Source organism: Accipiter gentilis, chromosome 5 (assembly GCF_929443795.1).
Source record: "Accipiter gentilis chromosome 5, bAccGen1.1, whole genome shotgun sequence".
Lineage (NCBI taxonomy): Eukaryota > Metazoa > Chordata > Aves > Accipitriformes > Accipitridae > Astur > Astur gentilis.
The window spans coordinates 10,163,723-10,180,109 of record NC_064884.1 but is presented as its reverse complement, the minus strand read 5'-3'; the positions used below and the strand labels follow the sequence as shown (position 1 = coordinate 10,180,109).

Here is a 16,387-nt window from a genome sequence, read left to right as displayed (position 1 = left end):
CTCTTTCTAATCTGATGACAATTATGTACTTGCATAGTAGAAAGTCAAGATACAGGGCCCTGCTGGGAGCTTGCTATCCTGATGTGTGTTTGCATCCCCTCTGCCAGTCAGTAGCTTGGCTGAACAGAGTGGAAGATCACCTTGTAAGCTTTTTTGTTATACAGAACAGACATACAGGAATAGATCAGATGAGGGAGCTGTAGTGTTCAGGTTTTTTTGAACACCTCAGCTCCTCAGTTTGAGTAAAGCCAGTATCCAGACATATACCAAAAAGAAGGGATGGGATGGGATACAAACCAGAGTTCAACTGGTGACATGATGAGCTTCAGGAATTAATGATATAAAATAGTGATATAATACTAACCAGGGATGCTGCAATCAATTTTGAAACTGTGTTGCTTTAACTTTTAAGGGTAAGCTGTGTTCAAAATGTGTGTCTGGGGGGGGGGTGTGTGCGTTCTGCTTGTAAGGGGTAAGTTATCCATATTTTGAGCAAGCAAGTGCATTTAAAATTGCCTGAAATGTTCAGTCTTGTAGAGCTTCTGTTAAGACTGTATGTTTTCCTTTTATTGTCAGTCGTTAAAGAACTGCAGTATGACACAATGTTATTCTTGCATTTGTGGTGAAAACTGTTTTACTGAAAGTTTTAAAGTGATTTTTAAGAATTACCAAGCATTGCATCCTTCTGCATAACTGAACTGCACTTTAGTTACCTTTGTGAAGAATTTTCATCAAATTCTAGTTTCTAGAAAGAAGCCTAGTCTAGAAAGAGTCTGGTCTTTATGTACCCTTGTGAAAAAAGAAATTTGAGAGCATGAAAGTGGGAATAAAGATGTAGTGATACAAAAGTAATGAAATCATTAATAATTCTTCTTTCTGTGTAGTGAGGGCATGACAGTTAGCTTTGTTTTGTTTTGGAAAGACCTGTGACCCTCCAAACTTTGGCAAATAGTTGGTGCACAAAGCTGTTAAACATTAACCAATGGATAAAAGCAAATGAAAGTTTATGTGTATAAAAAAAAGAACTCCAAGGGTTCTCTGTGTGTGTGTGTATGGATATATACACGTATACCTGAATGGTGCAGTACAGTTTCCACATTAGAACAGGTTAGGCCAGTCCCATCTGATCTTTGTTGTTTGCTCATCTATGGGAAATATGGAGCAGATAAATGGTTGAAGAAGGAAAGACAGAATTGGGGATGCTACAAAGAATCTGGTAATTACAGAATTTTTTTATTTCCCTTGTTCATGAGTTTTCTTGCATTAAGAAATGCAAATCTGCTTACAGAAGTTTTATGATTAAGTCAGATGACACATTAATTTTGTCAGTGGCAGTCAAAATGGGTATGAATTGTACTTACTATCAAAGCTAGACAAAAAAAATAAGTAAAATGTTGCATATTCAGGTTATGGATTCATATCTTCACAGAAGATGATTGCATATTTAATGACTTACTATCAAATGGTTAATTGATCATATGAAGGAATATCAGATATTACATAAGATACTTTTTAGTATCTGCTTTTTTTATTTTAATTCAAATTATAGCACAATCAAATCAAACTGCCTTGCTGCAGTCTTTGTACAAACCTTACATTTTTCTCCTGTAACTTAAATTAATATAGCACTTTTATTTGGAAGACTCCAAAATAATTTACAGATTTATCAGCTTATGTACTGCTCCAAGATAATTCCTTTCAGCATCACAGGGAGGGTGTATCTTGACCAGCTGCTAGGCAAGTTCCTTTTCCTACAAATGGCCTCAGAAATTTTACACCAGGGAAGGCTGTTGTTGCGTACTACTATGTACTGCTTCCTTCATGCATGGCAGGACAGAGGTGCATGCTGACTGCTTGGTGATCTGAGTCTGTGCATCCCAGGGAGTAAAATCTGATGACATGGATATGATTATTGTTTCCTTAAACACTGTTTGGAAACAAGCTGAGGTAGCTTAGTGTGTGTTTGTGGTTATATAATGAAACCATACCTAAAATCTCAATAATTTGTCACAAATTTAGATTTGGTTCTAACCAGTAGGGGAAAAAAAAAAAAAGCATATATGGCATATAAAAAGTGTATGTTAATTTTTTTTTTTGTGGCAAGTAACAGATCTGAAATCATACTGGGCTTTTGTTGGTCACTGAAGCTGTAGGAAGAGTTGTGGCTCAAATCCCACACAGCAAGAACAACTATATATTTACAATTATATATTTACAGTGCTTTAACTAATTCCTATGTTGGCACAAGTTAAGACTGCATGCTAGTAGCTTGCTCTTGTATATTTGTTTTCATCATTAGATCTAACAGCGTTTTATAACGATGCAATTAAGACAGACATTGATGTCCATCCTAATATGGATACACTTTAAAGAAACAAAACACTTCTGGAAGTTTCTTTCTCCAACATCATAAGTGTGATGCGTTTTTATTGTATTGAAGTTGTATGCACAAACTGGAATATATAATTGCAGATATTATGGCAAGTTTTATGAATCTGGAAAGCAAATGAACCAACAATGTCCTGAATGTAATTAAAGGTATAAAATGTAGAGCCATACATAATTACAATGCCCCAACACAGTACTTAAATAGAATTTTAAAAGGGAATCATCACTGATATTTTTGGATCATTAGGGAGTGTAAGCATCCCCTGCCCTGTTTAAGGAACAAGGATAAGCCTTTGAGGGAAGAATTTTAAAAAAACACATAGAGTGGACATGCCATTGTACATGTATTAAGTGTACTACAGCTTGCTTAAATCTGAAGTAAGCACAAGAAAGGAAGTGCTGTTGTTGGTTGGATTTTCTTGGGGGCACTATTCTTTTCAACACTTCAGTGTTTTTGAAATAAATTATACATAACATTTTTAGTAACAGTTAAGTATCCAGTAACACTTAAGACTTAGGCTTTAAGTCAAGGTGAATAAATGCATGTGTAATGGAGCAGGTTCATTAATGCTGATTTCAGTGATGGTTATCACTGTTCATCTTTGGTGCTTGAAGTCATTCAATTCCAGCTTTGGGCATCTTAATGACTGTCATTACGTACAGACACCTGGAAGTTCCGGATCATATTTCCATCCTGCTGTACAGCCGAATTGGTTGGGGTTGCTTTTCCACTCAGTTACGTCAATCTCAAGCCAGCACAGTGCAGTAGAGAATCAAGACCTTTGAAGGATATTCCATCAGTTTGCAAGTAACTCATGTGTACTAATGGAAAAATGGGGCCTCAGTACATATGATTATTTTGTTAGTATCATCAGGGAATTTGCTTTTGCAGTTTAGAGTCGTCCATCAAGTGACACCATGTCATGCACTCTCAAGTGGCATTCAACTATTAGTAGTAAGCAGTAGCTTCTAAAAACTAATACTCTTTTTCCTGCCCCCCCCCCCCCCCCCCCGCCAATGAATCAATGCTTGAGAGATGCCAGAGGCACACTAAAATTATAGTCTGGTATGTAAAAAATACAGCTTTCTTGGTTAAATATTTTTAAGTGGTCTAATTAACTTGAATTTAGGTTTGAATTTTAATATCCTATTTTCTACTCATCTAGCTGTCTTTCTCAAATGCTTTCTATTAACATTTATTTATGTTCTTGTTGGCTTTTGTAGGTGGCCAGGTAAAATAATAGCAGCTTGTTATTTTGATAACCCTGATATTTTCAAGCAATTACAAACATAAAACAGAAAAATGTAAAGAAGAGAAAGGGACAACCTGTATAGTAGAAACATATGGGTTTTGCAATTGCTGACACAAAATATAGGCTTCCAAGCTACCATTAAACACTTATACATTCTCTGTATGACAAAATGTGACATTACATGGTGTTTAAAACAGGACCTTTCATATATTAACATAGAAAAATATAATTTGTTACAAGTTAACAAAAATAACTCAAATTTTTGAGAAGCAAGACGAGTCCTTGTTGTGATGGAAACTCCATTTGCTGATGTTTTGCATAAAGTAAGCCTACTAGCCTGAACTGGTGGCTTTCTAATGCTTTTTGTTTGGATGTCCATACAACACACAAGTTTACTGAAAAGAGGGTTCCTTTCATAATTATCTTTTGTCCATGGATCCCTGAAACAGTGGTTGAAAATTACTGGCTTAAAACCTATCCTCAGAGATTGGTGAATTTTTTAAGAGGTGGGGTTACAACAGCATCTAAAGGCAGATAACAAAGATGAAAGTTTCTCAACATTCTTGCTGTGTTGTGACTTCAAGTCATGCTCTCAGTTAATTTTAACATTTTGGCTTTACTCTTTGTATTAAAAAATAAAATGAGGCACTGATATGTTACGGCTTCTTCATGTCAAAGTACCCTGTGCTTTGGTTTTCAGGGGTCTGACATAATAAGCCAAGGGAGGGAATTACTTCCTTGACAATGAAACGGTTTATCCTCTGTGTTTAAGGACAAACTAAGATATAAAGGGTAGGATGACTAATTCAGTGGAATAATTTAATTTTGGTGAAGCTGAATGTTGATGATATAAATATTCTACTATGCATTTACTATGCAATTTACAACTATTTAACATTTCTCTCTCTAGCTGCACTGAGCTCCACGCTTGTGGTCTTGAATCGGAAAGAACTATCACTTAAATCAATACGAGTTGTATTTGAATGCAGATTTTGATCTTAAAATATTATAAGGATTTATTTTACACCTGAAATAATAATAATTAAAAAAAAGTCTTCAAAGATAGAGAAGGTTAAGTGTTTCTCTTGAGATTTTCATAAAGATGTAGTCTTTGGGTAAAAACCCGCTTCACCAAGTTCAAACCTAAAACACTTCCCCTGCTCCTCTTTCTATAGACTCCTGAAAGAATGATTTTTGTAACAGTAGACTACTATTTTGAATGCAGTATTAAAATAAATAAGATATCATAGTACAGAGAAACATGCTTCTAAGTCATATACCCATTGTGCAATGCAACCATTCCTCTGAAGATGAAGCAAGATCATTAAAAGTAAGAAGTTATTTTATAGACAATTTAGGTTTTGATGCTTTTCCAAGAGTTCCTTTACTAGTTTCTCTAAGGAGAAGAGATGCTCATCTACGTCTTCTGGTACGAGATTTCTGATAGAATTAGCGAGTTCAAACAGGTATTCTGTGTTTCTTCCACTAGGACCAACTGCATTAAAAATCTGTTCAGCAATTTCTTCTAGAGGTGCTGGACCAAGGTAGTTAGGGTTGTCACAAGTTCCAATGTATAGCAATACATCAAACGGTTTTATTGACGAGTCTTTTGGATAGAAAATGACAGTTGTAGTCCTGTAGCCTCCCTTCTCTCTGAAGTCCAGGTATGCCTTTACTTCACATTCTTGTCCAGCTGGCAATCTGTAAGCAACACCCCATACACACCCCTGTTGAAGGACATAAGAAAAGAAAATCCAAGCAGTGTTCATAAAGATACTCACAAATTAATTTATTTCTATTGTATTTAGACAAAACTCCCTTAAAAAAAAAGTCTTCAATTTTTAGTCTTTTTATAGCTATTTCTCGCAATGTTTGTAGGAGTCCCAAATTAAAAGGGTTGTTTTATTTAGGAAATCTTCAGTCAAAATGGTTATTATGCTGATTGATCATCCACTTTCTTGCTAATGCTGAGGCCTTTCTTACAAAACAATTTCTTGTTGCAATTAAGTTTGAAGTAGTAAATAGCCTTGGCATGGGCAACTAAGGAGCTGGCAAAAAGGATACAAAGTATCCTTCTGACCTCATAAAATTTGTAACTGAAAATTAAAATTTTAAACATGCCAAATTCAAAGTAATTTTCATAAGGTTCTTTCTCTGTTTAGTTGCAGTTTTGTTTCTAAGGTTCCCGGTGTCACATCTGTTACATGTACTTGGAGGGCTGAGTGTGGTAATGTTACCGCACTGAAACTGAATCAGAGAAGAAAAAAAACCTGAGAGATGAACCTTCATTTTGCACAAATAAACATGGCATATCCAGCACCTCAGGAAACACTGTTAGGATAAATTTCATTACCACCTTTGAGAACCTGAGTATTTCTTCATCCTCTTCACAGTTAACATCTCTCAAAAAGTATTTAACTGTGGTGTGAATTGGTTATACTCCCTTACCAAGTTTTTATAAACAAATCAGCAAGATCTGTGTAGGGATTGATTTGCATGGGTTTTTGTTTTGAAGTAGCTTAGAAAAATGATGATGGTCTGTTTTCCACTAAAGGCTACATATTGTTTCTTAGAAGTGCTGTTTTAAAATAAATGGTAGACTCTTTTGTCTGCTGCAACATCAATGTTGATTCTTCCTGCAGCTAAGTAGGTACACGTTATCAATGCTACAGTATATGATGATAAAGCAAGTAACGTTTTGGTTTTTCCCCCCTAAAACTGGATCTTACTATTTTGTTATGATATCAGACAGTGCTGGGGTGGTGGTGTCAATTCATGAATGTTGAATTTTGCAGTCAGACTATATGTTGGTCAAAGGCATTTTATTAGAAAAATCAGGAGTCCTTTTCTATTGCATCCTTTGTAGATGGTTACAGCATTTGATGTGCTGTGGCCAGGAACAGCACTAATGAGTCCAGAAATGGGTTCCTCACTTTACCTTAGCCATCTGGGATGCAGGTTCACTCCAGCTGCGTGCAGGAAATGTGTTAGCTTTAAAAACAGCCTCCTCTACGCATGTTACTCTCTTGGAGTTAAATCTGCTATTCAGACCTACTTCGGTGTTGATAGGAAACTATATATGGCTGTGGTGGAGACAGGGATTTAAAGCAAACACTTTTAAGTGCTACTGCTTGTTAACTCATTTAGTTTTCAGTGTAGAGGATTCCTATTTCGGATGATGGAAAATTACAATCCAGAAATCTGACAAGGAGTATGATGTTCTTTTTCTGTGTGACTTCCTCTTAACTGGCAAAGAAATTCAGATGGAGCAAGTAAAAATAACTCTCTAAACTAGAGGTTTCTAAGCTGCACTATGTGTATCACTAGTGAAAAAGTACACACAGGCTAGCACAGAGCTGAGAGCTGGTGTTGCTAGTAAAAGTACCACCACTGCGTGCAGGGGAATAATTGCTGTAGTCTGCTAAAATATCTTCAAAATAAGGTTACCTTTTTAAACTGCAGAATGAGTAACTGAAATTAAAGCAAATGACTAGTGATATCATTTGATATTTATGTGTAAAGTGTGATTATCTGGCCACACCAGATTCTGGAGAAAAGGGAAAAAACCCAACCAAACAAAACTGGCTTGCTAAGGAGAAAAAAGTTTCTATGGTAACAAATAAGTTTGCTTAACAATACAAACTGAGTGACAACAAACATAAGTATTCTTTGTCTATATAGGAGTCTATGTAACATAATGGTACCCAGCAGTATGGTAATGTGAAAAAAACCCTTACTAGTAAGGTACAGAAAATCACAATGAGAGATGGTGCATTGCATTTTGCTGGTTTTGCTAACTGCAAAAAACAGTTGGAAGTTTTTGATTATTGCTAAACTTACCTCTCTTTGTGGCTGCTATTTCAGGAAAACAGATAGGTAAGACAGCAGTATCATAATTGTATAGATAAGCAACTGTAAATAAAAACTTAACTACTACCAAAATACCCATCCTCTGTGTGTTATGGCCTGGTGTCTTGTGGCCTTGCTCTCCCTCTGCTTCCATGCCATCCTTCCTTCCCTCCTGCCCCTCTGGAGGCAATAGTACCCACAGGGATTCCCTCTCCTGGAGCAGTGTGAAGCTGGATAGACACGACCATCCCAGCTGTCCCCAGCAGGGTGCCAGAATAGGGCACACTGCGGGATGCGGGGGTGCCTGGAGGATCAGCAGGGAGTGGGAAAGCAATCCCATCCAAGGGATATCCTGCAATAGCCACCCCTGGCCTTCCCCAGCCTAGCTCACGGCTTTTGTCCTAGCTGGTGAGCAGTCTAACCAAGAGCTCTCTAGTGGGTAAGATCCCTAAAAAACATTGCAGGTAGTTATAAGATAGCTTCTTTACTATCAAACAGAATTAGAACTGGGTAAAATGTAATTCTAAGTACTTTTATAAGCAGAAAAATCTTGATTTTCCTACAGCTTACATGACTGTAAGCCTAGGCCTTGTTTCATCTCCCCTCCCTCCCCAGCCCAGGCACTCCCCTTGCAAACACTTCCATTGTGGTGTCTGAGTGAGATCTAGGGAAAAGGTCCAAAGAAAGTAAGAATGGTAGACTTGGGCTAATGACCATTTTCTCTGAACAGAAGCTAATTTCACAGTATTACATAGAAACCAAAAGGACAGTTGTGGCATTTAATTCCTTCAGCTTTTTATCCGTGTAGCAAAAAATAAAGGAAGGGTATCTCCTTTTTTATCACTGCAGTGTAATCTTGATTTGTTTCAGTTTTTATTTTGGGAGGGCAAGATTACAGTTCTGACACAACATCTGGGGACTGCTATTGGCATATCATCAGCACTATACATATGCTGAAGGTAAATTTCTGCATCTTATAACAGGACAGCTGAAATGACTATTCTGTAAAGTACTTTAAAATATACCTTTGGTAATAACAGACCCGAACTACTTCCAGTTTCTTAGTTTTGATTGATTTGAAACAATCAAGAGTCATTGGTGTAACTCCAAGAAATTTTGAGAGAACTTTTCATTGCACTAAAGATAACTCAATTACTTGCTTGTAGAGAAGCAAAAATTAAGAGACTTACTACACAGGCTGAGAATGCAACAAGACATTCTGTACACTACAGAGACAGAACAGGAGTACTCTACCTCAGGATCTTCAACCAGAGTCACAACTCTTCCAGGCTAAAATTTTAAAAAGTCATAGTTAGAGGCTTTTAGCTTAAATCATGAGCAAAACCAAAACAAAACAAGAAAAAAACCAATGAAAAGTAATGAAAGGGTCAGAGAACTAGTCCAGGACAATCCCAATAAGGTCTATTTCTTTGACATCCAGTATAAGTATTTTCTAAGAATAGCTTTTGATCTGTATTAGATAAATGGTGATAAATAAAATGTTAAATTCTGAGTGGAAAGTGTCTGCAACAAGTTAAACTAAGGGCAGTCATAAACGGGGAGGTTTTGAATGTCCTTGTTTTGTATGTGCTGTCCAGAGTCAATTCTATTCCTCTTTAAAATGGTGACAATAATTCATTAATATAAAACTATCCTCAAGGAGCACACCTTCCTCAGTCATGTTGCTTCTCTACAGTACTATGCAATTTTTTTATCTCTGGACTGACAAAAAGGTGAACCTTCTCACTTGTATTCAAGAAGTTTATACACAGGCATGGAAAATATTGTAACACAGAAATCTAGCTTGCATAGAACTAAGCAAGATATTACCACTTCTGGTTTGGTTTGCACTAACTGGATTCTAGAAGATGTTAATTTCACACTATGACACATGGCAACTCCTAGGTTTAACAGCTCCTAGCTAATCAGATGTTTTTGAACAAAGAAATCTGCTAGTAATTTTTAGTAAGCACCATGTTATTTAAAGTTGAAAAAACAAGTTTATTGTGCAAAAGACTGTTTTCCCCTTCTTTTCCCCCCTCCCAGCTCATTCTTCCTTACTGGACAGATGGAGGGTACCTTGGTAATGGCTTATTTTTCCAATGAGTTACTTCTTGCAGGAAGAGTAAGAAGCCAGTTTGTAAATACTGAAAAGAAAATTGTTGAAACTTGTTGTATAACCTGGAGAATAAAATTTTAAAACATAAAACCCTATGGAGAACTACATCTATAGTTTAAAATTGCTAATTTTGGTATCCAATCAGCCTTTGGTTAAAGGTAAGGGAAAGCAGAGATACTAGCATTCATTCAATTCTAGCGTAGGATAGAAATTCAGTCTCTTAGGAGTTGCAAAGTTATCTGAACTTGATGTACTTGGATGCATGCCTTTCATTTAGTCTTAGGTAACTTTCAGTCTCGGGCTACCATATCTCAGTCTTTTTATGACTCATGACTAATGGTTTCATTGATACGTCTGTGCTCTTCTGTTTGGTACGTCTGTACCTGTGTTTGTCTCTCTCACACAGTAACAGTGTAGGGTTTTCTCCTACACCGAGTCATTGGCAAGCCACGTGTTCTTTTGGTAACAAGCCAAATATGAAATCTAGTTTTTGCAGAGCACTTCATAGATACCATCAAGTGTAGATATTGCTTATTTGGTGTCAGATCTTTTATAATCTTAAAGGCTATTTATATGCTCTGACATGCATTTTTTCATTTTTATGCCAGTTCTCTCCCAGCATCAGCCATCTATTCTTGATGTGATTGATAAAATAAGGCAACAAAACTAAATGAACACTAAATGATTACTGTTTGAGTACTGAGGGGAAACAGGTCTGTTACCATGATTAATCAAGATAACTTAGGTGTCCCTTCTGGGAAGTTTTTTTCATAGCCATTAATACTCCCATGACTTGTGCACTCAATACTGGTCACTAAGATTTTGTAAATTATGGATTAAAGAGACATTCTGTGGTGGAAACAACTTCCTCTTTATTATCAGGAATGTCTGCACCTGAAGCCTAAATATTAAATGAAAGTGCAGTACTGAAGAGTACTTAATCTTCAGATTGGTTGTGTGATGGAAGAACAATCTGTTTGTCTAGGGAAGGACAGGATACTTATTCTACTGGTTTGCAGACCCCTTGTCTTGCATGGATCTACCTAAACCAAACACCACTAAGGAACCATGGGTATTACCTCTGCTAGCTAAGTAAAGAAAATAACACATCTATGAATGACCAGCTATATTATATAAACCAAAACCACCTTTGTTGTGCCCAGGGAGTACTGGCAAGGGCAAACTTCAGTGATCTCCTAAAGCAGGTGTCTTTGAGGGATTTGTGTCGGTCCTGTGCAGCCTGCTGCCAGGAAGGCTGACAAAGCCAACCTTGCATTGGATCACACTGGAGCAGCAGTGTGCTCTGCAGCCATGCAGGAATTTTCTAAGGCATCTGTAGAGCTAAGGGCCATCACCCTCTGAATCGGAAGGGAAGCCATTGTGGAAAATTAAATACCCGTTGTGTCAGCTCTTAGCATTGCATTTCACTTAAGGCCCTCAATTGTACTGTATGCTAGAGCTCCCAAACGTACTCCTGTCTTAGAATGCATGTGACGGGAGGATCTTCTAGGTTTTACTGGTGCAGAGTGTGCACTAGAGTCTATGATGTTCTCCTGGCTTGGGGGCTTTGTCTATCTGTGTGGAAATAAAGTTCCTCAGGACAGTCCTGAGGTCTAGCTGAGGTGTGCTATGAAATAGTGGGGTAAACTGAAATAAGATCTTCCACTCTTAAATGGTTTTCAGTGGTACCATAAACTCTTCAGCTATTAAAATTACTAAATATTTAATAATAGAGGAATCAATTAATTTTTGCATCTGGACATGAAAGTAAGATGGAATAAAAGGAAGTGTGACCTTAGAAATAATTTTACCTTGATTACCTCTTAAATTTTTTCAGAAAGGGAGGTGGAAGTTTGCTATAAGGAATACAGTAATTTAAAATGGTTTCTTTAAAAGCACAAGTTTATTTAAAGAAAGCGTAGCCTTTTCTACTTCCTTTTCCTGTGGCTCCTTACGGCATAACAGGAGCTTATCTATCTGTCCTCTCCCCTATGGCCCCCTCACTGGCAGCCGTCCCATGGGAAGAAACCACCAGGGTAAATCAGGGAATTGTGGATGTGGGAAGGCACCTCTGGAGATCCTTTAGTCCAGCCTCCTTTTTTCCATTTCACTTTTAACAAACTAAAAGCCCATCATTATCTTAAAACGATTTAACCTTAAGCTGACCCAGTAATTCTATTTCAAGCGTTTTCTGGTTGGGCACTGTCTGATGGGAGACAGCTGGAGCTAGATTAATCATGACATCAAGTTCCCCCAGCTTTTTTTTTCTAAGCACATCAGAGAGCTAGGAACAAAGATGGTCTCTGGCAGAGCCAGAACTGAGATTCCCCAGATGTCAGGCCTGTCAGTATGCTGTGCAGTCAAGTGAGTGCCGGTGCCTGATTGAGGAGAGCGGCTAAAGCAAGTGGTCCAAAGCTGGGAGGGAGGAGGATTGTAAGGAGAGGAAGCCAAACTTCACTTGCAGCAGCAAGCTATTAGTTTCGTTCAAACCATATTGTGATAATAATGGCTTCAACCCTTGAACGCATTTACACTTCTGTGCTGTTCCAGGCAAAACCAAACCCCCAGACTAACGTTTGAGAAGGTTTATGTGAATCATGCAGGTTTGCATTTCTGATGCCATTTTTTCTGAAGCTCGCACTAAGAAATTTGAGTTTGCCATTTATGAAAACATTTTTGTTACTTATTGAGGTCTTTCTAAGCCAATAGCATTTTTTTTCAGGGAACACTGTTATTGCCTGGTAAAATTCAAGCTGCTTTAGTGTACTATTTGGAATAATACTCTGAAAATCTTATTTTTAAATACAGCTAATGTATAAGTTGCTGTATATTTTTCAAAAAATGTTTATTCCTTTTTTTGCATTTTTAATCTGTTCTAGCAAAGCTTTTTCCAATTTAACATCCTGTAAACTATAAAATATGGCTCTATGATTAAACATCACTTTATAACTAATTAACCACCTTATTACAGTAAGAGTTGAGTGGTTCAAAGTATGATTACAAGGTCAACTGAGTTTTGTACTAAAAGCTTGCAGCCACTGTACATAAAAATGCTCTCTGTGTTTTTCTTGTGCTGAGTGTGGAATGCTGGAGCAATGAGTGTTTTCAGAAGAGGTTTTTTTAACTTGTTGGCTACTATTTTATTGCTGTTCTTTAAAATTTGTTAGTACTGAAGGACCAGTTTCACTTGTAGCTCACCCACAAGAGATGTAATTCATCTCTCATGTCAAGGATTGTAAAGATTTTATAGCAGAGAGCACTTGGCCTGGTGAAATGGGATGTCCCAGCTGTGTGTTTTCTCAGTGTACGCTCAGGAAGCCTTTTTGCCTTGCAAGCAGGAGTAACAACTCGGGACTACAGGAATACAAAAAGGCATTAACTTGTTGATGCTGAGAAAGTGTATTTTGTTAATGCCAAGTGTTTTATATAAAACGTAAAAGGCATTAACGGGTTGTCCTGGTTTCAGCTGGGATAGAGCTAACTGTCTTCCTAGTAGCTGATACAGTGCTATGTTTTGAGTTCAGCATGCGAAGAATGTTGATAACACTGATGTTTCCAGTTGTTGCTCAGTATTGTTTAGACTACAGTCAAGGATTTTTCAGCTTCTCATGGCCAGCCAGGGCACAAGAAGTTGGCACAGGACACAACCAAGGCACCTGACCCAAACTGGCCAATGGTGTATTCCATACCATGGGACGTCCCATCTAGTTTAGGAACTGGGAAGTGGGGGGGGGGGGCAGGGAATCACGGCTTGGGGACTGGCGGGGTGTCGGTCGGCGGGTGGTGAGCTATTGCCCTGTGCATCATTTGTACATTCCAATCCTTTTATTACTACTGTTGTCATTTTATTAGTGTTATCGTTATCATTATAGTTTCTTTTCTGTTCTATTAAACCGTTCTTATCTCAACCCAGAAGTTTTACTTTTTTTTTTCCCGATTTTCTCCCCCATCCCACTGGATGGGGGAAGTGAGTGAGCGGCTGCGTGGTACTTAGTTGCTGGCTGGGGTTAAACCACGACACGGGTCCACGTAACTAATGACCTGTGCCCTCAGTCTGTCCAAACAAGCATCTAAATAGAAGGAGAACAAAGCATGGGGATATGGGGGCAGCTTTTTGGTTGTTTTAAGGCTCTGTATGCCTGCAGGTGATGGTTCTGCATATGATCTTGACTGGGGCAGAAATATGAATGTCTAAGCTTCTTGGAACCAAGTATATGCTAGCGGGTAGCAACCTGGCGTAGCCATTTTGCAAAATTTCCAATATCTGCACAGACAGTCACTCCGAGTACTCCCCTGAATGTCAGCTAGCCCAGCAGAAGATAATGCAATGAGGTCACCAAGGATACTTGCAAGAAGGAAGAAAAACTGGCTGGTGGAGGTTTTATTCCTTTCTGAAGCCCCAAGAGCAAGACCTTCTCTGACTAATGAAGTTTTTTTTTAATTATTATTCTTTTTTAAAGCCTGGTTTCCTAAATAGGGGATGCTGATAGGATCACACTCTTTTATGCCACACCTTAACAACTTTTGCACGGGCTTTTCAATTCATCCAAATTCAAGAGAAGAATAGAAATTTCCTAATGCTCATCCAAACATAATCTTTGAAAAGGAATGACTGGTAGATGAGAAATTAGTGTTCCCACTGAGAAAGCAAACTATAGCTGTCCATTCCGCAGACGTCACCAAGCCGCAGGGCATGCTGCATCTCTCCAGCAAGGTGAGGTGGTAGCAGAGAGCAGGGCAGGTTTGGAGACAGGAATTGTCTGTATGACAGCATGTAAGCTGGGTGACAAAGCGAGGCTTTCAACTCGATCTTAAAAGCAACGTGGCAAAGCATTTTGCGGCTCAAGTTCAGAACTGGGACAGCTGCATTTGCACAGCACTGCTCCAACCTGAAAAACATGCCTGCCAAGGGCGCTTTCATATGATTTGTTTCTTTGCAGTAAACTTTGGAGTTTTTTTAAATACTAAATGCCCAACTTGTGCTAGTACCTGAAGCAGGGTGATATGCCTTGCAGAAAAGTAAATGCAAGGGTGGGGTTTGTATTATCTTTAAGCACTGTGAAAGTTATTTTCTGGTGTTTGAGGTTCTAACTAGAGCTATTCAGAACTAGAGATGAAAATTTCTTCCATGCCACAGGTAGCATGTTGTGTTTTATTTTTAAGAAGAATCCTTATGCCTTTTCTGGAGGAGCTCTTTTAAAGCCGTATTCCAGTTTTAGAGTGGAGTTACCAGGGTGCAGGTTAGACGACTGCTTTAGGGAGCATCAGGAAAACATACTTTCATGAGACAAAACCAGCATTAAAAGTAGGTAAGTTGTTAGAGAGCTGTATGCATGTATCAGTTTATTTACATTTATGATAAGTTTGCATTTCTGATGACTAAATTGTGAGCAGCATCTGCAGCCGTAAATAACAGTCCTGCCACATCCAAGTCATTCATCTAACTTGCTGGGTGCTTCTGTAACCTATTGTTTCTTTAATATTTGTTGAGCTATTTAGAATTATATAAGGGTGGTAGCCCTTCTATGGGGAGGGTGGTACAGGCTTTCAAAGCAGAGCAAGACTCTATTATTCTCACTCCTGTGGCTTAAAAAATATGTCTGTTTGCATGAAATGGGAAATGCTCACTTCTGAAATTTTAGTTTCTTTTTCTTGGTGGCTTTTTTTTTTTCCCCTTTTCCAAACAGTAACTGTTTCTTCCTCCACAACTTTTTATCTGAAAGTAAAAAAAGCTGAAAGAAACAGTGAGGTAGGTACTCAGATCAACGCTTCTGGCCTTGAGTTACTAACTAGCCTTCCTCTTCAAAGCCTGACAGCCACAATGGGGTATTTTCCCTTAGTTATTTATTTAATGTCTATCGTAACTAACTCGGTTATTTTTTGAGCTATTAAAATGGACGAATGGTTATTTTTGTTACCGTTCTTCAAAGTTCATGGTGTCGTTTGATGGGTGGGGGTTTTTTTGATTGATAGTACAGAAGAAGAAGCATTCTTGTACTTCAGGAAATGCTTCTTCTTGCCAGGATGAAATACGTTAGACTAAGTCGAAGTGGATGTACTCCACCTCAGTACTTGGCAAAAGACGACTGGAAGGACTGGCACCAGAAAGCATCAGTTGCTCCTGAGACATACTTCTGAGAAGCCCCCAGCAGCCCGGCGGAGGCCGGCTAACTGCGAGCCGCCGGACTCCGGCCGCGTTAGGGCCACCGCCGGCATTTTCTCCCGGGTCGTCGTCGTCCCGTCCCCCGTCCGTCCCCCCGTCCCCACCCCCCCCGCAGCGGGGGAAGCGCCCTCGGCACCCGGACGGTGCCCGGCCGCAAGCGGGGGCCGGAGGAAAGCCGGTTCGCTTCGGCCGCGGGGCAGGGGCTCGGCCCGCTCCCCACCGCCGAGCCGTTAAGAGCAGCGGGGGTGGAGGTGGCCGCGCCGGGAGGCCGAGGCCCGCCCCGCCGCCGCCGCCGTGAGGGGCCGCGCTGCCGGGCCCGCCGCCGCCGCCGCCCGGGGAGCGCCGCGCCGCGCCCCGCCTCCCCTCACCTTGCCCGGCACTCCGCGGTGGTCGGTGCTGCCCTGCCAGAAGCGGCGGCTGTAGCCCAGGATGCGCCCCACCATCTTCTCCTCGTAGGGGAAGTCCACCTTCCAGATGAGGGAGCCGTAGCCGAACACCCACATGGCTGACCGACTGCCGGGCGGCCCGGCGCGGCCGCGGGCCTGCGCACTCTGCCGGCGGGGCGGCCCCGGGGCGGGGGGGAGCGGGCTTCCCGCTCGGCCGGCGGGGCGGGGG

The 16,387-nt window shown here is 39.7% G+C and overlaps 2 protein-coding genes across 2 annotated transcripts in view; one reads left to right on the top strand and one right to left on the bottom strand.

The window, feature by feature from the left end:
- ASB3 (ankyrin repeat and SOCS box containing 3) overlaps positions 1–16,387 on the top strand; it is a 31,719-nt gene that overhangs the window by 1,551 nt on the left and 13,781 nt on the right. The window lies entirely within an intron of this gene.
- CHAC2 (ChaC glutathione specific gamma-glutamylcyclotransferase 2) lies at positions 1,386–16,310 on the bottom strand. The gene is made up of 3 exons (XM_049799441.1): positions 16,141–16,310; positions 8,745–8,780; positions 1,386–5,368 (listed from the first exon to the last, which is right to left on the bottom strand). Exons 1-3 carry the CDS (start codon positions 16,273–16,275, stop codon positions 4,985–4,987), a joined length of 555 nt encoding a protein of 184 aa, XP_049655398.1. The 5' UTR covers positions 16,276–16,310; the 3' UTR covers positions 1,386–4,984.